The 23,551-nt window shown below is 42.7% G+C and overlaps 1 protein-coding gene across 7 annotated transcripts in view; it reads left to right on the top strand.

The window, feature by feature from the left end:
• znf592 (zinc finger protein 592) overlaps window positions 1-23,551 on the top strand; it is a 200,761-nt gene that overhangs the window by 158,804 nt on the left and 18,406 nt on the right. For all 7 annotated transcript variants that reach the window (XM_059946126.1, XM_059946121.1, XM_059946122.1 and 4 more), the window contains 4 exons: window positions 2,701-2,879; window positions 4,180-4,356; window positions 5,994-6,156; window positions 9,622-9,888. In XM_059946126.1, coding sequence (XP_059802109.1) covers window positions 2,701-2,879; window positions 4,180-4,356; window positions 5,994-6,156; window positions 9,622-9,888 — 786 coding nt within the window. The remainder of the gene's footprint in view (window positions 1-2,700; window positions 2,880-4,179; window positions 4,357-5,993; window positions 6,157-9,621; window positions 9,889-23,551) is intronic.

Raw genomic sequence — 23,551 nt, 5'->3', positions numbered from 1 at the left:
ATGCTGAAGGGTTTGTTTCTATGCTGTGGTGCACTATGACTATAACAGACATCTGCCCCACAACTACCAGATTTTAGATTCAAATCCTTTATCTGTTGCATGATGCAGCAGAGTGTACCATAAAACATAGCAGGATTAAGCCATTTGGCCCATTGAGTCTGCTCTGCCATCCCATCATGGCAGATTTATTATCCCTCACAGCCCCATTCTCCTGCCTTCTCCCTTAAACATTACTAATCACGAACCCATCAACCTCCACTTTAAGTTTACCCAATGACTTGGCCTTCACAGCCATCTGTGGCAATGAAATTCACAGATTCACCACCTTTGGGCTGAAGAAATTCCTCCTCATCTCTGTTGTAAAAGAATGTCCTTCTATTCTAGGGGTTCTCATCCTTTTTTTATGCATGGTCACCTACCATTAACCAATGGGAATCTCTGCTCTACACTGAGGCTGCACCCTCTGGTGGTCCTAGACTCCCCCACTATTGGAAAACTCCTCTCCACAACTACTCTACCTAGGTCTTTCAATATTCAATAGATTTCAATGAGATCTCCCCTCATTCTTCTAAACGCCTCAACATTAACACTTTCATTCCCAGAATCATTCTCATAAACATTCTCTGGACCCTTTCCAAAATGTCAGCACGTCCTTTCTTAGATAAAAGGCCAAAACCTGCTCACAGTACTCTGTGTGGTCTGACCAATGCCTTATAAAGCTTCAGCATTCATCCTTGCTTTTATATTCTAGTCCTCTCAAAATGAATGCTAGCATTGCATTTGCCTTCCTTATTGCTGGCTCAACCTACAAGTTAACCATTAGGGACCGGAACAAGGACTCCAAAGTGCTTTTCCACCTCTGATTTATGACTTTTCTTCCCATTTAGAAAATATTCTATGCTTTTATTCCTTCTTCTAAAGTACATGACCATACACTTACCAACACTATATTCCATCTGCCATTTGTTTGCCATTCTCTGAATCCAAGTCCTTCTGCAAACTCCCTGCCTTCTCAACAATACCTGGCCCTCTACCTATCATCCACAAACTTGGCCCAAAGACATCAATTCTATTTTCCAAATTATTGATATATAACATAAAAAGAAATGATCCCAACATTGACCCCTGCAGAACATTGCTAGTCACCAGCAACCGATCAGAAAACGTACCCTTTATTCCCATTCTTTGCTTCCTGCCAGTCAGTCAATCTTCTCTCCATGTAAGATTCATGTCAATTTATTATTGTACTCCACACCATTTGAAGTTAAATTAGATATTTGAGTTTCCGCACAGAAATGATCGTGCAAATGTTTTTGCCCATATGCACTAATCCTTTTTACCTCCATTTAAATCATATCCTTCTAGATCTCTTAAACATGGTAATTGTATCTCCACTGGAATCATGCTTCAGGTGGCAACCACTTTCTCTTATCAGCAGTTGACATTTTGAGTCTTGCCTGAAATTTCAACTATTTATTCCTCTCCATGGATGCTGAGCTCTTCTTTCCCACCAAAGAAGTTAATCCACAGCAATAACTTGTGCTTTCTGCTGAACCTCAAAAAGCAGTGGTTGTATATTTGTGAATTTTAAAATTTTCTGAAGTTTGCAAGTTTGAAGTTTGAACCCTGCCAAACACCTTTGTGTTATTTTAGGATATCTTTTAGTAGAGTGCAGTTAATTGAATTCTGCAAGGGCAGTGATTATTTCACTTTCAAATTTTTTTTTATATATACTAAACAGCTTAAGTTACTGCTTTAAAGTGGAGCACAATGCAGCTTCAACCTCCAGTAAAACTGGAGGTTTTCTTTCCCCATTTCATTACCAAACTATTAATTTTATACATAGTTTATTACAACATAAGCTGATGAAACAGGCAATCGATACCAGAAAGCAGCAATGGGTAACTAACCTGTTGGGGGCAGACTCTCTGTTACTATGTCAAAACAGACTTGAGGGCAATTTCAAGCTAAATTGGGAAATATCAAATAAACAAAACTGTGCTTGGATTTTTTTTCATCTTTTGTTAATTTATTTACCAATACATAGATTGTGTTTTGAATATATTTTTGTATAATATATTGCCTTTTGTGATTGTTGCAATCTTAGGGCCGTTTTATTTTGTTTCATCACCATCATCATTTGCACCGTGTCATCTGACATAGACGATCATGGTTTTTGACCGTAATTGTTCTTGGCAATTCTTTTCTACCTTTCTGGTTAGATTAAAATTTACCTTTTCAGCCAGAACCTCTTTAGTTCTTCGTGTGTTTACACTGTTTTCCAGAAAAAAAAGTTATCTTGATGAGAGGTATTGTATAAATTCTTACAGTCTGGGTATTAATATTGGTGCTTGCTGTCTCATTGTCCAAGTAATCTTCCACACAGATGTGAACAAATGTACCAGCATAAAATGGAGAAATAAAATTCTCTTGAGTAATTCTTTTTTTTTCAGACCTGAAGAAAGGATTCAATCATATATTGAATGCCCATGATACACAGGAATATGTCTCTTTTGGTCATTTCTATATCTGCACAAGTGTTTCCTAAACCCTTCACATCACATCACAGATGTGGCTCTCTTTCTTCCCCCATCCTCTGCCCTCTGTGGTTTATTTTGAACCAAATGAAATGGTCTATGAAAGTGGTGTGTATTTTAGCAGTATTTTAAAATTGCATTTCTTGCGTTTCTTCTTTCCAAGACATGTCGGGTCTGCCAGATGATGCTACCCAATAAATGCAGTTATGCTGCTCATCTGCGTATTCATTCACACAAGTCCCCTTATTGCTGTCCAGAGTGCGGTGCGGTATGTCGTTCAGCTTATTTCCAAACTCACGTCAAGGAGAACTGCCTACACTATGCACGGACAGTAGCATATAGGTCAGTATGAAAAAAACATTCTAGTGCTAATTAATCTTTTTTTTTGAAAAATTACAATTGAACTACTGCCCTAAAATAAATGAAATATATACATGGAGAAATTGAGGAGAAAAAGAAGGGCAGTGTGACATTAAATGTATTGTTCTCTTCCTGCAGATAAATATTGCCCAGTAATGCTCCAAGATTCTTATGAGGAAATATTGCTTTTTGTATATATATTTCTACTGCACTTGAGCACTGTAGATCACTGATGTAAAACAAAAAAATTACTGAAAATGTTCAGCAAGTCGGGCAGCTCTCTGAAAGAATTTCCTCAGAACTCAAAGTTGTGAGTCAGGAACCCAGTGTAACTGTTGAATGCATTAACTGCTGTTACTGCTTCAATGGATGTCAGGTCAGAAGTGAAAGTTAATTGGTGTTTTGGGATTATCAGTCTCTGAATATTGTTTATTCTCTGAAATAAAACCAGAAAATGGAGGCACAGTGGTGAATGGGGCATAGCTAATAAAGATGCTGCCCTTGCAGTTCCAGCAACCTAGGTTTGCTCCTGATATTTGGTGAGGATTTTATGTGTTCTTCCTCTAATGAGTGGGTTGGTAGGTTAACTGGCCAGCATAAATTGTCCCCAGACAGTAGATAAGCAGTAGAATCTGCAGTTATTAATGAATTGTGGGGAGAATAAAATGACATCAGTGTTGGATTAGTATTAATTGGTGTTTGACAGTTGGCAGAGACTTGATGGGCTGAACGGTTTGTTCTAATAACTAAGAAGAACGAAGCTTGATTGTATTTCTTGTATGTTTCTTACAAAAGCAGATATTCCAGGAATTTTGCACATAAATATAATTGGAATCCTCATGTCCATATTATAAATCTCCAGTTGTTTCATTATTCAGAAGTGGAATATATAACATTATGGCTAAATATACTATGCCTCCTACAATTGCAGAAGACCTTTGAAAGACACAAAGGCCAGACAAAGTGTTTTCAGTAGTGTCAGCAATAAGTTTCCTTATTCCATAAAGACGCAGTAAACTTCATAGTGTGATCAGTCTTTTAATTTGTCTGAAAAAGGTCCAGGGAAACAGTTTAGTTTTTTTTAGACCTCCTTATTTTGCATCCCTATTTATTATAAATTTTACTATTTTAGTGCTAGTTATGCTTATGGCTAAGATGGGCTTCAAAAGAACAGGTGAGAGAAATTTGGCAATAGTTCTGTTCACCTTATAAGTACAAGTTTTTAAACTGAAATAATCAATTTTCATGCTAATGCTTATTTTGCTCTTTCTCCTTTACACAGATGTATGCATTGTGGGAGCATCTTTAGTGATCTGAACACGATCAAGGCTCACATTCAAGCTTCACACACTGAATCTTTTCATAAATGCACAATTTGTCCAATGGCCTTCAAGTCAGCCCAAAGCGTCAACTCTCATTACAGCTCTCAGCATCCGTTAGTTAAGCATCCACCATCTGAGTAAGTCCAGGATACCTGTATGAACTTATCTGTATTAATTACAGGGAAATCTGAAGATATAAACCCATGTAACTGTTTGCTTATTCAGACCATTTAGCAGTAAAGGAGCACAATTGTTGAATGGAATTTTATACAGTAGTTCAGTACTTTTTTCATACACAAATTATACTGGCCAGATTTATTAGTGTAAACTATTTCCAAGATCTGAACTGACTTCACTGTGAAAGCAGTGATTCTCCTCTTCGGAGTGTCATATTGCTCTCCCTGGAGTCCTGAAAACAATCTTTGAGCTGGAGGCCAGGAACAATACAAAAGATAATAAATCTTCTGCTAGCAAGAAAAATAAAACACATTCCTAGTGTACTAATTAATATGTAAGCTCCACTTCTCTATGAGTAAAATAGTTTATTTAAAAATAGTAATATTTCCAAGTGCAACACATATGTAGGTATTCATTGATTATCATCATGATTTAGATGATTATTTCCCACTGCTTCCCATTTGGCTGAATGTTTCTTTTATCGCCGTTTTCAGAGAGCTGTGGAGGTGGAGTCAGGGTGTATATATTTAAAACCGAAACTGAAGGAAATTTAAGCTACAAGAGATTTGAGGGTTATGGCAGGAAGAGAGTAGTTAAGGCCAAGATTGTTTGTTTTTCAACTACCTCAGGGTTGACAGGGTCAATTAAGACTTTAAAGGTGCCAGCGCACAGATTTTTCCAAGAATTGGATATCACTGCTTTTAAAGCCCCAGTACAACTTTAGTAGAGTTTTTTTATTACTATTATATGAGATACTGTGTAAAAAGGTAAAATTAATTAATTAGAGAGTGGTGAGTGGGATCCTAGTGAGTGGAATGGAACAGAGACTGGGACTCCAGAGAGTGTGAAGGAAACACATCAAATGTACCTGGGGAGCTTAGTGCCAAACTATTCATGTTTCTACTTCACATTTTCAAATGCATTGAGCATTTTTATGTTAAACTTATTTACTACACCTTGTAAAAGGTATAGTGGGGGAATTAGGAAGGAGGACTAAATAGTAATTATAATATAGAGCAGTGGTCCCCAACCACCGGACTGCGGACTGGTACCAGGCTGTAAAACATGAGCTACCAGGCCCCGAGGAAACAATATGATTTGGCAATATGAAGTGATATGAGTCAGCTGAGAGACCACTGATACAGAGCATGGTATAAATAAGAACATGTAGAGGTGCATCTAAGAGAAATAAGGCAGTAATCATTAAGAAACCTTAACCAACAGGAACTGGAAATTCCAAGTTTGCCAAATTAGGTTACGTAGAGGGTAAATTCCTATAACATATATGTTGGATTTCTGAATCAGTATGTTGAGGAACCAATTAACAATTTGGACAGCAAGGAGGAGTTCGTTAATATTGCATAGATGGGGTTTCCCCCACATTTACTGTGGTTAGACTTGGAAATGTAATGCTGTGTTGCATGATCCCATACTTGGTATTATTTTTAATAAGCTATAGTACAGAAATTAGCAAAAAGAGAATCGTGTCCAGTAATATAGTTACATCTAATCTTTCAAAAATCTCATTATCTTGCAATATTTATTGTTAATTTATTGCTACTAGTTGGATGTTAATATAAAAATTCTCTGTTTTCAGGGTTATCTTCAAGTGCTCAATGTGTGAAACTGTCTTCAATCAGCAAGCCCCACTACACAAGCACTTTGAGCAGCACAAAAAGAAGTTGAGAATTTGTGTTTACAAGTGTCCTGTGTGCAAACTGGTCTACATGCACAAACAGTTAATGATGGAACACTTCAAGGTAAGCTTGACCTAGCTTGTGGTTTTTCAGTAACATTGAAAATATCCACAGGTAACATTTTATCATGGTTTGTGATGCATGACTGATAATGAGGGGAAGAAAATAATAAAGGTAACAGTCATGATATTACTGCTACTTATTTTGAGAATACTTCACAATTTTTAGTCTGTTGAAGAGTAACCTTCTCCAATGAGATGTTTTAGGAGCAGTGCAGGGATGCTAGTATGCAGCTTTATAAAAACAGACAGGCTCTACAATATTTTGAGGAAAGATTGGATGAAATGAGTTCACTATAAAATTACATTGGCAGTATTTTTACACGTTTTCCAGGATATGAGTATAGATGGCAAGCACTCCATGATGTCCCTTGAACAGAGTGGCCTGTTAAGTCATTTAAGAGTCAACTACATTCCTCTGCCTCTAGAGTTCCATTTGCATTACCTGCCTCATCAGACAAAGCCACAGATAACTTTTCCAGAAGCAGAAAATCAATCGGACCACAATATTATCTAACAGTTTTTTGAGAAAAGATGTCCTTTCAATTTCTATATCCTAACAACCAATCTTGATTAATAAGCAGCAGTCTCATACATTTCCAAAGTCTCGCACATTACAATCAATAAAAGTTTTACAATCCTAAGCAAAATCCTTGGTATTTTCCAGTTGATTGATTTGTAATGGAGAATTGAAATTTTCTAAATCATATGGAAACTTATGAAAATCTTTTCAATCACCAGCTTTGCTTTATAGTAACTGAAATTTCTAATGTTGAAATTGTGGTTTGAAAATCATAAGAAATTGATTCTTTCCCAACAGTTGAATTAATTTGGTAATTATGTGTTTCCAGTATCTTTGCAAGCATTTATACTTGGACCTCAACACTTCAGTAAAGTCTGGAGTTTAAATCATTGTTTTTTTCCCCAAATGGTCATTGAAGAGTTGTCAAAGTTGCAATTCCCAGCAAACACTTAAGAATTTTTATTCCTACACATTCCAGTCAAAGCATTTACTCATCTTGGTGCAGTTGTGATGACCATCCTTGCTTCAGAGTGCAGATAATGTTGGTTGAATGAAAAACTCAGTTATATTCCAAGATGGCGGTGCAACACGGCTTGCAGCGGCCACTCTGGAGTTGATTATCTGTTATTTGTGAAGCGGGGTGCTGTGTGCAATCATAATCGATTGAAATTGGATGTGGGAGCACGGAGGAACATTTGGAAATCTCCAGGAAGACCTTCTTCGTTGCTGCTGCTGCTGCTGTGAGGTCCGGGACTCTGCTGGGAAGAACAGGCCCCCAGTCCTCGGGGTCACATTGCCAATGGCTGTTGGGGGGGTCGTCTTAATATGCTTGGCAGAGGATGGTACTTGGAGAAGTTGTGCTGGAGGGGATGGTCATCGGCTCGGAGGTTTGACGGACTTGGAGTCCGCTGCGGTCAGGTCGCTTTCAGTGTGTACTGCGTCTGCGAGGCTGGGTTCGACAGAGCTTTCGTTGTGTGCTGCGTCTGCGAGGCTGAGTCGGGCGGCGCCGTGGAAGTCCATAGCAGGGGTATTCCCTTCTGCTACCGGCGTGGGATGGCGAGTCTTTCGGGACCCTAGGGACTTGTGGAAACTGTGTGGTGATTTCTTTTGAACTTACAGTCCTTTAACATCTTTGAACTATTTTTACTGTGCCCATAGTCTGTTTTTTTTTATCAATTATGCTATTGTTTGCACTGTTGTAACTATGTGATTTTGGGCAGGTCTTGTAACTTTAGTTTTTGGTCTTGTTTGTCTGGTGGGTTTGGAGCTCCTTTCCGGGGAACACACTAAGACAGTAGCGCGATATTAATACACAGCAGCCTCTCCGGACTTTGGATTGGGGATTGCCAAATGTTATGTGGATTTTCTAGTGTAGTCTGTTTTGTCATATGCTTTTGTGATATCACTCTGGAGGAACGTTGTCTCAACTGCATTGCATTTGTGGTTTCTAAATGACAATAAACTGAATCTGAATATTATGGAAGTAGAACACCTTGTTCTCAGCAAATCTTAGCACAGAGTTCTTCTTGGGTTCTACAAGATAGGTATGTGGATGATGTTTTCTCCAAGGGTAGGTTACTTAGAATCACAGGTCAGACTATAATCTCACTAAGTGATTTTCCTTGCATTTCTCAACTTGTTCTACTGTGGCTCTATCTATGGGATCAGATTCAGAATAGTTTCACTTAGCATTACTACTAGATTCCTTTGGTGAGAGGTGGGTTTGGGAGAGAAGTAGGAGGGAGTGTCTAAAATAAGTTACCATTATAAGTCCATATGCTGGGTCTTAACCTGAAGCATTGACTGTTCATTTCCCTCCAGAGATGCTCCCTGACCTGCTAAGTTCCTCCAACAGCTGCTTCTTTGCTTCAGATATCAGTATCTACAGAGATTTGTGTCACTATTTTGAACTATCTGCACTGATGCCAAATGAACTGCCTGCATTTGTTCTACACAAAATTGCCATGCTGTTATGGAACCCAACATTGGTCGGCTGTATCTGGTAGTATGCATTGCTCTCTGATGCCAGACTTCATAAAATCAGCATGCACCCTAGGTTGCTATCATGCATCCTAGGTTTTACATGAACCTGTGAAGGTTAGATGAACAACTAATGAGGATCACATAAGAATAGAATTTCATACAGCTGCACTACATGACAGTAGGATTCAAGTGCCATTCACCTTGTGCTTTGCACAAACATTTTAATGCAGGAACAAAAAGCATGCCCAGAATCTGCCAGCGGTTAAATTATATGGCTTCACTCAGCAGGATTTGAAAGAGCGAATCTACATTAAATGTTCACATTTAAAATGTGTTCAGTAGATACTTCATGCTGCTGAAATTGAACCTATTACAAAATATTGGTTTCAATGCATACCTGTCAGATAATGTACAAAGCATTTTAAAATTAATAATAGGAAGCAATTTGTGTGAGTGCAACCACTTAACACACTGAGAGCTGCAGAAGGAACCCGCTATAGTTTGAAACAGATTAAACCGAAGCCACCCCCCACGCACAAGGAGCAGCAAACGATCGACCCTCCCACTCTTGAGCATTAAAAAAGCATCAGCACCTTCCACCCACCAAGCAAACAATAGGAGAGCCTGCAAGAGAGACCATGATCTGCAGTACAATAAAAATTAATCATTCACCCGACAATTCAACATACCACAGGCATGCGTGCGCTCACCCTCGCCCTCCCTCTCCCCCTCCTCCTCCTCTCCCATCGTAGCTCCACCCACCTACCACTGTACTCTGATAAAGATATCATAAGGAATGAGAAATAGTTTATGATTGGTCTTGTGCAGACTAAATTAGTATTTTTTATTTCCCTGCTTTACCTTTATGGAGCTGGTACAGATTTATCATTTTGTGCGGTTAAATGCTTCCAGTGTGCAGGTTTTCAGTTGGATAATTATAACAATCCTTTATTTTTACACTAGGATGTTCACAACATTGCAGAAACCACTGAAAAGCCTCCAGGCTCCGGGTCTCCATCTAGGGGCAAGTCATGTGGCCAGACAGCAGAAGCTTCCATGGTGCACATAGCTTCTAATGGTTTAAACAATGGCAAAAAGGATGAGACTACCATGCTGAAGGCTGAGAGGCGACCAAAAGTGAAGAAGCTTGGCTGGACTTGCAATGAATGTCTACAGTGGTTCTCAGAACGAGAGCTCTATGTATCCCACATGAAGCGAAGTCATGGAAAGGTAAATATCATTTTGTTAATCAACTCCTGCTTGAATTGGTAATCACTTCTATATAATTACCTCAAATTTTCAGGCAGAGACACATTTAACTTGGAGTAACACACACGAAAGGCTGAAATGACATCATCAGGTCCTTGATTGCTGCTGACCTGCTGAGTTCCTCCAGCATTTTGTGTGAGTTACTCTGGACTTCCACCACCTACAGAATCTCTTGTGTTTAATAAATTTAACTTGTCTGTGCTGGTGCTTATAATCCTTTCAGTATGCTATCTATCTTTGTTCAAAGTTTTAAAGGTCCAATTATTGTCAGAGAAATGTATACAGTATTAGTCCTGAAATGCTTTTTCTTCGCAAGCATCCACAAAAACAGAGAAGTGCCCCAAAGAATGAATGACAGTTGAACGTAAGAACCCCAAAGCCCCCCAGCTCTCCTCCCTCCCACGTGTAAGCGGAGGCAAGCAACAATTCCTCCCCCCTCCTCCCACCAGCAAAAAAAAGCAAGCATTGGCACCACCACCAAGCACTCAAGCATGAGCAAAGCATAGCAAAGACACAGAATTGCAGTTAACCCAAAGACTTTGCATTTCAGCCAGCATTCGACATACCACAGGTTCTCTCTGTCCCTGATATGGGAGAAGGGGCTGTCTCCATTTTCCCAGCAAGTGGGGAGACATAACAAGCAACTCACTGATTTAAGATGTTAAAAGTCCGTTTGGTCGTTTTTTCTGAGCTCTGTTCCCAAAGATCGTAAAGATCCCGGGTCTTTGGGCACACTGGAGTAGATATTCCAACTCCCACTATGACACATGGATGTCCTGCTATGACCCCAACCCTCTATCCGCCTGTCTTCAGAGCCCTGAGATGTTAGGCTTCCAAATCCGAGCCAAATTCTCAGGCCGAACCCTTGGCATGCTGAACAATGGCCAGTCCTGAAACCCAGAGAACAAGTCCCATTCCCACAAAGAACCGAAGTCAGTGTCTAACTCCAGGTCGCGGTCTTCAAAAGAACCCTGAAAGGGAAAAATAAAGATATTAAAGATGGAAACAGAGCTGTTTCCAAAGATGCGAGCGAAAGAATTGCTGTTTAGTGCCATCTTAACTTTGCTCCACCTCCCTATTGTATACTACTTAATTGTATTTATACTATTCATATCACCAAGTTATACTGTTTCCATATTCACAGTGGGCATTTTTTTTCTGGAATTCCTCATTAGTTATGATCTTTAATTTATGACTCCTGGTTTTGGATTCTTTTACGAGAGGAATCGCCATCTTTTTGTCTATCGTAATCTGTTCTGCAATCCTAAAAGTTTCTGCTGCTCAGCCCACTCTCTTAATTTCCTTCTATATCAGTGATTTTTGTCCATACACATCCATCAATCTCTTTTCAGGTTTTTACCACTTAGGTAGACTAACATGTATTTCACAATAGTTAATTAATTTGGGGAGGAGTGATGAAATTTTAACACCTGGTGGGAATCGACATGCTCACAGAAAAAATACACAAACTCCACACAGACAGAACCTAATATGAGGATTGAACCCAGCTTATTGGAGCTGTAAGCTGTAGAGCTAACTGGGGTGCCACACATCAGCCTTAAGAATTGATTAAATAGACGGTTAAAGCAAAGAAGGAGAAGAGAATATGAAAAAGAGTGGTTATCTGATATAATATTACTCACGAACAGTTACAATCCAGTACAACTGGTTGATCAGAAATATCTGGTTCCATTTTGACTTCAAGGTGTAATCAGTAGTTTCATTTGATTAGTGAAGCCCCTAGATTATATTGTTCTTATGGTTCCATTAGCAACAATGGGATGGATGATTCATGAGGGAATAAATGTTAAACTGTGCACCATGATTCCCAGGGCATTGTATGTTTTTTTAAAATATCCACCTAAATTTTGAAGAGACATAGTGGCTTAATTGTGATGGTTTTTCCTTCCAATGGTTAATTTAAACATGACCTTTTTAAAAGAAAAACTTGAGATCCTTTCAGCCACACAAAGACTTCTTTTTACCCATTTGCAAAATGTGATACTTTTCCCATTCGGCAAGATTGTGGCTGAGAAGCATTGCTTTCCAGCATTTTGCCAAGAGATGTATTGGTTTGAGATGAAATCGTTGATTTAAGCCTCGTCAACCCTCTGGAATAGAGAATTTCAGAGATTCACCAACTTCTGAAGAATTTCTCCTCATGCCTTATATGTTTAGATTCCTTAGCCAAGGGAAACATCCTGCATTCTTCTCTGCCTAGCATAAGGATTTTCTATGTTTCAGTTAGATCATCCCTCTTTAGCCTGCACTATTTACTAAATGGAACATTCACCATCCCTGTAACCACTCTAACTTCCTCTACGGCAAATATTTCAGATAAGAAGGCAAAGCTATATGTCAGGTGAAGTGTCACCAAGGTCTAATAAAAATACATAAATCATCCTTACTCTTGTACTTAAATCCTTTCTTAATAAAGTCCAACATACCACATTTCAATCTTGAAATGAAACTTTCCTTTCAGATGTGAGAAATACATCCAAAATGGGATTATCAGCAAAACTGTTAGAAACATAGCAAAGTTTATAAATTGACAACCTATTCCTTATGGGTAAGAGCACTCTGGGTAGCTTCTGTAACATTATTTGGAACCTTTTCTAAAATAATCTTTACTGCAAAAATAATTGTTTATTTATAAACAATTGTTCTTGCATCTTCCTGTTTGTTGGTTAAAAAGTGATTATAACATCAATCCAGTCCACTGATGATTAGAAACAGTAGGTCCTTTCGATAAAAAAATGTTTGATTTTATTTGTGTGTTAGTTTAGGCATAAAATAGATTACTAAACCAGAAATTATTCAGAAAAAGATACCAGTGGATCTCTGTCTATAGTCATTGTGAATCCTATGTAACTGTGCTTGAAATTGCAGGTTGTGTAGTCAAGCATTGGAGTGGGTCTTGGTGATTGTGCCAGGGGTACAATGGAAAGCTGCCAGCATTTGGTCATGAAGATGGGTCTTGGCAAAATACAGTCCAATATTACAAAATAATTCCACTTGATCCTTGTTTTACCTTCACTGAGCAGTATTGGTTGAAAATGAAAGTTATTATTTTATCACAAAACAGAATTAGGCCACAACCCCTCGTACCTGCTCCATCATTCTATGCTATCATGACCGATCTCATGTCACTGACTTTCCTGTGATCAGCTCATTGTAAAAGCAAACTCTTACAATTTAAGACATGAAAGGGTTATGCATCATGATGGTGCAAGTACAGAGAAGACAGCTTTGGGCCTGCTCCAGCTATGTTCTAAACAATTTGGACCAGGTACAGGACCAGCTTATTGAGCCAGGTGGTGGAAAGGGAAAGGTTTGGTCTTTGTTCAAAAAAAATATAAAGGATCTTTAAATAATCCTGTTCTGGGGTGCAGATGTGGTTGGTGAAAATGAGCATGCAGCCAAGACTGTAGAAGCTGTAAGGTGACAGACAAAAGGCATCATTGATGCAGTAGGAAGTCATTGGATGAGAAGAGATGATGGAGTCCACATTAGAGAAATAAGTTCTGTGGAACAATAATGAGCTGATATTATATTCTAGGACATTTGGGCATGTAGAGTTTGAGGAGCTATGAGTAAATTGAAGCCCTAGAGGGTAAATCTCCAGAGAAAATGAAGTTAGTGCCCGTCTGGGAGATGATGGCTCATGTAAATCTGAACCTTTATAAATGTCTAGAGAATTTGTTTTAATATGTGCAACCAGTTGTTTTTCAATTTTTAATTGAATGCTCTGTAGAGGGGCTGGCCAATTAGGCAATTTTGGTGTTTATGGCAATCGTTTAACAAACTCCCTTCAGGTATTGATTTGAGCAAAGTTACTTTCACAACTGTTTCCTTTCTGTTTGACCAAATTCAATAAACTGAATTATTTTTTTGTTCTGCCTAAGTGTGCTTTGATGATACACTATGATGCAATAATGTTGAGGTCCCTGTATTATATTTTTAATCATTCTGAATTTTTTTATTGGAAGCAGAAAGACTTAACAATCAGTAGACCTGTCGCATCCCGTGAACTGATTCATAACAAAGGAACAAGCTCGTTATCTTGCCTTATTGTACAGTGCAGAGATGCTTATTGCACCAAGAAAAGGAGGTCATGGGGCAAAAATAAAACATAAGTTATCAAAGGAATTTAACAATTATCAGAGATGCACAACAGGACTGGTCAAGAGAAAAATACATGGTATTTGCCCAGTTGTCAGTATACAATGCTAATAATAAGTAAGGTTTTTCTTTGATATCTTATGTTTTTTCTAACACTTACAACTCTCACCTGGATTGTATTAAAACTTCATTACTAAATGTGGAAAAACTTAAGCCCTAATTTACAGAGTGAAAAACAACAGTCTGCAAACTCTGCCCCAGTCAGGCTGTTTCCGTCACAAGAGAAAGTGTTCAATTTGAGTCGATGAGCTTTCATTACAACTGTTTTTCTACTCCTAAGAACTAGTGGTTCAAGGTGGTGCATGTGACAGTAACAATGTACAGAAAAGCTTCAGGCATTACACAGCATTCCCTCTTGACCATGCCTTCACGGAATTGCCTTGAATAACAATAATAGCTTTTTTGAAATGAAAGAAGTTTGGTAGCTGGAGTTGGCTGCTTAATTGTAGGGTTGTTTGCCCTAAGCATCAGGCTTGGTGAACAACCCTACAGACAATAATAGCTTCTATTTGTTTTATTTTTTTTATTGAGATACAGCACAAAGTAGGTCCTTCCAAGCCTCACCGCCCACCATGCCTGATTTAACCTTAGCCTAATCACAGGAGAAATTACAATAACCAATTAACCTACCAACCAGTACTACTTTGGACTTTGGAAGGAAACCAGAGCACCCTGAGGAAACCCACTCGGTCTCGGGGAGAACTTACAAACTCTTTACAGGCAGCGGTGGGAATTGAACCTGGATTGCTAGAACTGTAAAGTGTTGCACTACCATAAAACATTTTAGCATAAAAAAAACTTACTAAGATAGTTCACAGAGGCATAGAAAAAAGGTTATGGAGGAGGAGGTTTGAATTTTTGAATGAGGTGGAATCATGAAATGGAATTGCAGTCTTGAGGCTTTACAGCTGATAGCATTGCAGCTAGTAGTGGAAGGGAGTAGAAAAAGAGGCTTTCTAGAGAACTTACAAGTGATTCTGTAAAAGGTAGAAATCCAGAGTAGCACACACAAAGTGCTGGAGGAACTCAGCACGTCAGGCAACATCTATGGAAATGAATAAACAGTCAGCATTTTGGGCTGAAAGCTTTCATCAGGACTGGAAAGGAATGGAGAAGAAATCAGAATAAGAAGTGGGGGAGGGGAAGGTGTACAAGCTAGAAGGTGAAAGGTGAAGCCAGGTGGGCAGGGGAGGTGGGGGTGAAGTAAGAAGCTGGGTGATGATAGTTGGAAAAGGTAAAGGGCAAGAGAAGAAGATCATGGGAGAAAGGAAAAGAGGAGGGGTACCACGGGGAGGTGATAAGTAGTTGAGGAGAAGAGAAGAGGTAAGGGTGGGGGGCTAGAGTGGAGAATCCTTCATCCAATTACCTTAAAATTATGCTCTCTCATGTTAACCATTTCTGCCCTGGTGGGGAAGGTGTTGACTGTCCACTATCCATATAGCTCATGGAGGATGAGCTCCAGAGAGAAAAGCCCTAGCTCACTCAACTTTCATGGTGGCATCATCATTCGAACCCTCTCCAAAGCTTACACATCCTTCCTATAATGAGGCACCCAGTACTGAACACAATACTCCAACTGTGGTCTGACCAGAGTTTTTATGGAGTTATATTACCTCATGGCTCTGAACTCAATTCCTCAACTAATAAATGACAATGCCTTCTTAACCACCATATCAACTTGTACGACAAATTTGAGGAATTTGTGGACATGGATCCAAGATCTCTCTGTTCCTCCACAGTGATTAGAGTCCTGCCATTAGCCCTGTGCTCTGCCTTCGTGTTCAGTGAAGGTCACACTTTTTATGATGTGCTGTCTGAGTACCCAGATGAGTAGCTGTTATATACTGCTGTTACAGGTATAGGAGGTAGATGTGCTTTGGAAGGTCATCAGGCAGGCTAGTTTATCCTAAATGGTGTAAAAATGATGAATATTGTTAGAGCTACACTTATCCAGGTGAGTAAATAGCTGACGTGCCTTGTTGATGGTGGAACTATTTTGGAAAGTCAGAAGATGAGTTGCTCACTACAAGGTGCCCACTGTCTAACCTGTTCTGATTACAATGTTTATTGGACGGAGCCAGTTGGGTTTCTGCTGAATGGGTAACTTCCATATATTTATGGTGAGAGTCTTAAAAATGGCAATGTCAGTTATATATTCCGGGTGTATCATTAGACTGTCTTATTGGAGATGGTCACTTGTATGGCTTGAATATTACTTGCCTGAATGCCATTTGAGCTATTGATACATTTAGACATCAAGAGCTTCGTTTCTAAGGAGTTGCCAACGGACTTGTGTAGCAGTTTTGTCTGACAAGATTTCTGGTAGTTGTGTTGATGGACAAGCTCCTCAAGTCCCAAAGTATTAATAAGTATCCTCATTGTGGTAACATTGCCAGACATTGTTTGATATGGAGAATTATTGGTTCATCTGCTGAAAGAGCACTGTGGGGATAAACTGAAGGCTTCCTTCCTTACATTTGACCTGCAGCCATAAGATCTGGAGTCAGCCCTGAGATTTGTGGTTGTTACTCCCACCTGCTACAAAACTACTGTACCTCCATCCCAGGGGGTGGTGTGGGTCTTCTCCCTGTGAGAGGGAAGATGTTCAGTGATTGCCTGACACATCTTTTCAGTATTATTCTTAATTGGGTGGAATATAGTTTTTTTTCTTAACACACCAGTAAAGTCAAATATGGCATTATATGTGGCCAATAATTCATTGTGTTTTAGGAAAGCATTTTATAAAATGTGGATAGTATCTAGCAACAACTGACAAATCGTGTTTGCTTTTAGCCACATACAGGTAATAGAATTTGCCAGCCAGTGCTTTTAACTGACAGTGGGAAGCTGTAGTTGACTTTGAACACAGTATCATCACCAATTTAGCCCAGGATTTTATGGAAACAAGAACAATGTATCAGTTCCTTTTTAACAACCAAAATTCTAATTTTGCCAAAACAGTGAAATGTGCAGCCCTACTTGTAGGAACATCAATTATTTTTGTTGGTGTTTATTTTGTCCTTTTGGAAGATGCATTTTCTGGAGAGAGAGCTGTGTTTATTCAGCATCTATGTGGACACTGATCATGCTTTGCAAGAACAGTCTGTAGTTGAGGAAGGGTCACAGGAGGAGGCAGCTGCCAAGCTGTCTAAGATTAGAAGAAAATTTGCTGCCAAAACTCTGGCTATAATAGGATAAAAAAAAGTGGAGCCAACTAGGGAAATTACTCAAAGCTAGAAATGGTGAAATGTTCAAGGAAGCTGAATAATGCAGAGGTAATGAGAGGCCTTGCATCATATTTGGAGTCTTAATGTTACTAATTATTTTTTGAGAGAGATGGATAGAAATTGTTGAAATTCAAAGACCTTTTAAGGGATTTATGATAGCTAAGGAAACTTAAGTATGTTTAAGATTCAACAAATTCTCTACCTCCCTGAGATGCATTCATTTTAACTATTCATGATTGAAAGATTTGAGTGCATATTCTATGATGATGTAGTCAGTAGAATTACATGAAAATGGCAAGAAATTTATTGTACTTGTTGAATTTGAGCTAAAATTTAGATAATTGTGTTTGATTGTGATATCCACTTGGGACCAACAGTGGTTTGTATGATTCTAGGCGATTTCTCCAAAATGAAGTATACAGTGCAGGTATGCAGTAGATAGCTCAGCAGCTACAGTCATGTGAAAGATTTTGTTAGTAATTGCTATAGCCATTGACTTTGCGGAAGAATCACTAGAGCAAGTGAGTGGGTCAGGCAGCATCTATGGAGAGAAATGGACAAGGTTTTGGGTTAAGACCCTTCATCTGGTTTCTAGATATCATTTGCAGTCCCTCAACTGAAACAGCAAGGACACCATGTGCCTAGTTAATTTATGTAGAACTGGAAGATTGCAATTACCTTATAGCGGTGTGCTACACGCAGCGCTAAAATTACGACACGGAGTCGGTAACTGCAGTCGAAGGAAAAAACTTTATTCGAAATCTTCAGCCTCACTTTTAAGCCTCCCTCAACCTGCCCCCCGTGGCGCAGAGGCTCCAAAGCTCTGTGCTCGCAAACCCCAGTAGGCTATCTAATTGTGAGTCAGTTCGGATGTGCCAGGAAATGGGTCGCCACATAACCCCCCCCCCCCCAGAACCGGCGATACACCCCCCAATGTCCACAGTCTGGGCCAGAACCTGCTTGGGAGGTCGGCCTCTGCGCCGAGGTGCCGGAAACTCGGCCGGTTGCGCCAGGTCCACATGGGCCGGTTTGAGGCGGTCCACCGTGAAAACCTCCTCTTTCCCCCCAACGTCCAGCACGAACGTGGACCCGTTGTTCCAGAGCACCATAAACGGCCCCTCGTATGGCCGCTGCAGCGGTGGCCGATGCTTGCCCCTTCGTACAAACACAAACTTACAGTTCTGTAGGTCTTTGGGTACGCAGGTCGGGTACCGCCCGTACTGTGAAGTGGGTATGGGGGCCAGGTTACCGAGCTTCTCGCGTAGTCTGCCCAGGACTGCTGCGGGATCTTCCTCTTGCCCCCTTGGGGCTGGTAGGAACTCCCCGGGGACGACCAGGGGCGCGCCGTATACCAACTCGGCTGACGAGGTGTGCAGGTCGTCCTTGGGTGCTGTGCGGATGCCGAGTAGGACCCAGGGAAGCTCGTCCGCCCAGTTGGCTCCTCGCAGGCGGGCCATGAGGGCCGACTTCAGGTGACGGTGGAAACGCTCCACTAGCCTGTTCGACTGTGGGTGGTAGGCAGTGGTGTGGTGCAGCTGAGTCCCCAAAAGGCTGGCCATAGCTGACCACAGGCTGGAGGTGAACTGGGCGCCTCTGTCGGAGGAAATGTGGGCTGGTACACCAAAGCGAGATATCCAGGTGGCGATCAGGGCTCGGGCGCAAGATTCGGAGGTGGTGTCGGTGAGTGGGACCGCCTCTGGCCATTTTGTGAACCGGTCCACAATAGTCAGGAGGTGCCGCGCTGGCACTGGCAGGGGGCCCACAATATCCACATGAATGTGGTCGAAACGCCGGTGGGCGGGATGGAACTGCTGCGGTGGGGCTTTGGTGTGCCGCTGCACCTTGGCCGTCTGGCAGTGCATGCACATTTTGGCCCATTCACTGACCTGTTTGCGGAGTCCGTGCCAAACGAACCTGCTGGAAACCATCCGGACAGTTGTCCGGATGGAGGGATGCGGCAAGTTATGAATGGAGTCGAAAACGCGGCGCCGCCAGGCTGTCGGGACGACGGGACGGGGCTGGCCGGTGGCGACGTCACAGAGTAGGGTCCTCTCACCCGGGCCCACGGGGAGGTCCTGGAGCTGCAAACCGGAGACTGCGGTTCTGTAACTCGGAATCTCCTCATCCGCCTGCTGCGCCTCTGCCAGTGCCTTAAAGTCTACCCCTTGGGAAAGGGCATGAACGGTAGGGCGAGAGAGCGCATCCGCCACGACATTGTCCTTACCCGAGACGTGCCGGACATACGTCGTGTATTCAGAAATGTAGGACAGGTGGCGTTGCTGGCGGGACGACCAGAGGTCGGACGATTTCGTAAATGCAAAGGTAAGCGGTTTGTGGTCCGTGAACGCGGTGAAGGGCCGACCTTCTAGGAAGTACCTGAAATGCCGGATTGCCAGGTAGAGCGCCAACAGTTCCCGGTCGAAAGCACTGTATTTGAGCTCGGGTGGTCGCAGGTGTTTGCTGAAAAACGCCAGGGGTTGCCAGCGACCTGCGATGAGTTGCTCCAGCACCCCACCGACTGCCGTGTTTGATGCGTCCACTGTGAGGGCGGTAGGGGCGTCCATTCTGGGATGTACTAGCATTGCGGCGTTCGCCAAAGCTTCCTTCGTTTGAACGAAAGCGGCGGCGGACTCCTCGTCCCAGGTAATGTCCTTGCTCGGACCCGACATCAGGGAGAACGGGGGCGCATGATCCGGGCAGCTGAAGGGAGGAAGCGGCGGTAGAAATTGACCATACCTACGAATTCCTGAAGGCCTTTGATCGTGGTGGGTCGGGGAAAGAGGCGGACCGCATCTACCTTAGCGGGCAGAGGGGTTGCCCCGTCTTTAGTAATCCTGTGGCCCAGGAAGTCAATGGTATCGAGTCCGAACTGGCATTTGGCGGGGTTGATTGTAAGACCGTACTCACTCAGTCGGGCGCAGAGTTGACGGAGGTGGGACAGATGCTCCTGATGACTGCTGCTGGCTATGAGGATGTCATCCAAATAGATGAACGCGAAGTCCAGGTCCCGTCCCACCGCGTCCATTAACCGCTGGAACGTCTGTGCGGCATTCTTCAGGCCGAACGGCATGCGGAGGAACTCGAAAAGGCCAAACGGGGTGATGAGAGCCGTTTTGGGGACGTCGTCAGGATGCATCGGGATTTGATGGTACCCTCGGACGAGGTCTACCTTGGAGAAGATCCATGCACCGTGCAGGTTTGCTGCAAAGTCCTGAATGTGCGGCACAGGGTAGCGGTCCGGTGTGGTAGCCTCGTTCAGCCTGCGGTAGTCGCCGCACGGTCTCCAGCCCCCCTGTCGCTTTGGGCACCATGTGCAGGGGGGAGGCCCATGGGCTGTCGGACCGCCGGATGATCCCCAATTCCTCCATCCTCTGGAACTCCTCCTTCGCCAGTCGGAGCTTGTCCGGGGGAAGCCGCCGATTGCGGGCGTGGAGGGGTGGTCCCTGGGTCGGGATGTGGTGCTGTACGCCGTGCCTGGGCATGGCCGCTGTGAACTGCGGTGCCAGAACCGATGGGAAATCCGCCAGGACCCTGGTGAAGTCGTTGTCGGACAGCGTGATGGAGCCGAGGTGAGGGGCTGGCAACTGGGCTGCACCCAGGGAGAACGTCTGAAAGGTCTCGGCGTGTACTAGTCTCTTCCTGGGCAGGTCGACCAGTAGGCTGTGAGCCCGCAAAAATCCGCACCCAGAAGCGGTTGGGCTACGGCGGCCAGTGTGAAGTCCCACGTGAACTGGCTGGAGCCGAACTGTAGCTGCACCTGATGGGTGCCATAGGTCCTTACTGTGCTGCCATTCACGGCCCTCAGGGGGGGACCCGGTGCCCTGCTGCGGGTGTCGTAACCCGTCGGAGGTAAAACGCTGATCTCAGCCCCAGTATCGACCAAAAACCGGCGTCCCGACCTTCTATCCCACACATACAGGAGGCTATCCCGATGGCCAGCTGCCGTAGCCATCAGCGGCGGCTGGCCCTGGCGTTTCCCGGGAACTTGCAAGGCGAGCTACAGCGGTGGGCTTCTGCGCCCCACCACTGGTGGTAGAAGCACCAGGGTTCATTGGGCCGGGGGTTGGCGGGCTCTGCGGCCGGGCCTGGACCGGTTTGCTGCCGGGAGCATGGCTGGGAGATCTGTGCGATGGACGCCCCGCTCACCTTTTTGGCGTTCCACAGCAAGTCCGCCCGGGCTGCCACCTTCCGGGGGTCACTGAAATCCACGTCAGACTGCAGCAGGCATATGTCCTCGGGCAGCTGCTCCAGGAATGCCTGCTCAAACATGAGGGAGGGTGTGTGTCCATCGGCGAGAGACAGCATCTCATTCATTAAAGCCGATGGAGGTCTGTCGCCCAAGCCATCCAGGTGCAGTAAACGGGCAGCCCGCTCGCGCCGTGTGAGTCCGAAAGTCCTGAGGAGCAGGGCTTTGAATTCCGTGTACTTGCCGTCTGCCGGGGGCGACTGTACGAACTCCGCGACCTGGGCCGCTGTGTCCTGGTCGAGGGAGCTCACCACGTAGTAGTAGCGGGTGTCTTCTGAGGTGATCCGGCGAACGTGGAATTGGGCTTCGGCTTGCTGGAACCATAGGTTCGGGCGCTGTGTCCAGAAACCTGGCAGTTTCAACGAAACCGCATGAACAGAGGCGGCGTCGGTCATTTCTGGTCCAAAAATCGTTTGGACTGTCGGGGTCATCAATTGTAGCGGTGTGCTACACGCAGCGCTAAAATTACAACACGGAGTCGGTAACTGCAGTCGAAGGAAAAAACTTTATTCGAAATCTTCAGCCTCACTTTTAAGCCTCCCTCAACCTGCCCCCCATGGCGCAGAGGCTCCAAAGCTCTGTGCTCGCAAACCCCCGTAGGCTATCTAATTGTGAGCCGGTTCGGATGTGCCAGGAAATGGGTCGCCACAACCTGGTATTTGCCAACAATGACAAAACTCCCTGCTACTTTTGCTGCTCTTTATTAATTAGTCTTTAGGTTATAGTAGGAATTCCAGCCTGGCTAGAATTCTTCGCACCCCCACCCTTACTGCAATCAGCCTACATCACCCCACTGCGATTCAGTGGCCTTTATTTGACAAGCAATCAAACTTCGACTTCCACAGTGCCAGAAAAAACGCACCTCCTCTGCCACCTGGATTATATTTCTGTAAAATGCAACATTTTGGCATTCCTTACTGACAGAAAGTGTAGTCCATCATATAAAGTTAGTCTATTACCCATTGAACTGCATTGATAACCTCCCTTATTGAAATAGCTCTTGGTGCAAAGTTGGCCCCTTTAAGTTCTAAACGCCCCATTCCTTGAATGTTTTGCATGGTTATAATATATGTACAAGTCATAAGAATTGAAATCTTAAAGATCCAGACAGGAAGCCTTTTTGCCAAGAAGCAGTGATATCGTTCTTCTCCACCCTCTCTTGATTTTTGTTGGGGGAGGAGATGCAAAGTGTGAAGCTTAGACCCAGCTCAAGAGTTTAAAAACCATTTTGTTATAATTCTGACTCATATGATGTAACCAGCAGTGCCAATTAAGTGCTAGGTTAAGCAATGAATATGGAAATCTCACTAGTGTCCTTTTTCAGAAATTATAATTCTTAAACTTAACTTTGCTCATCCTTCACTGATGAATTTTTAAAGTTCATTTTGGTCTACTTCTGATGGCATTCCAAGGAAGGAGACTAAGACAGCAGGATTTGCAAACATTCTGACAAATTAGCTTAAAAGTTTTCTGTTTGGCGTAATTCATTGCCAGATTAGAAAACATGTTTCCTGGTTCCTTCCATGAACTGTCGCTGAAATTCCAAGAAGTTTTGTGTTGAATTGATATTTATGAAGAGTACAAACAATTGGATTTGTATGTTTAAAACTGCAGAGGAGACATAGGTCTTATTTCAATTGGATCTCATTTCTAAATGGTTTAAGCTTCGTTTTCTTCTTTGTTCTCTGCTTTCCAGAATTTGTCTCAGCCTTCCAAAAAAACATGTCAGTTACCAGTGGCTTGGGCTAGATGCTATTCCTTAGACCCTACCTTGGAGACAATGTGCAAGTGTTTTCAATCCACTGCCCTTTCCATTGAGATAATCTACCTTTGGAGCAAATTTTGTGTTTATGTGTCAGGCTTTTGTTTCATGATGTTCACCATCAAAAAGCTCCTTTTTGGTGAATATTATTGGTAGCCATGATGCAGATTTTTTAAATATATAATTTAGTGCATTTTCTGTTTGCTT

The sequence above is a fragment of the Hypanus sabinus genome, chromosome 21, assembly GCF_030144855.1.
Source record: "Hypanus sabinus isolate sHypSab1 chromosome 21, sHypSab1.hap1, whole genome shotgun sequence".
Taxonomy (NCBI): Eukaryota; Metazoa; Chordata; class Chondrichthyes; order Myliobatiformes; family Dasyatidae; genus Hypanus; species Hypanus sabinus.
Note: the sequence above shows the minus strand (reverse complement) of the source record. Positions and strands in the feature narration are given on the sequence as shown.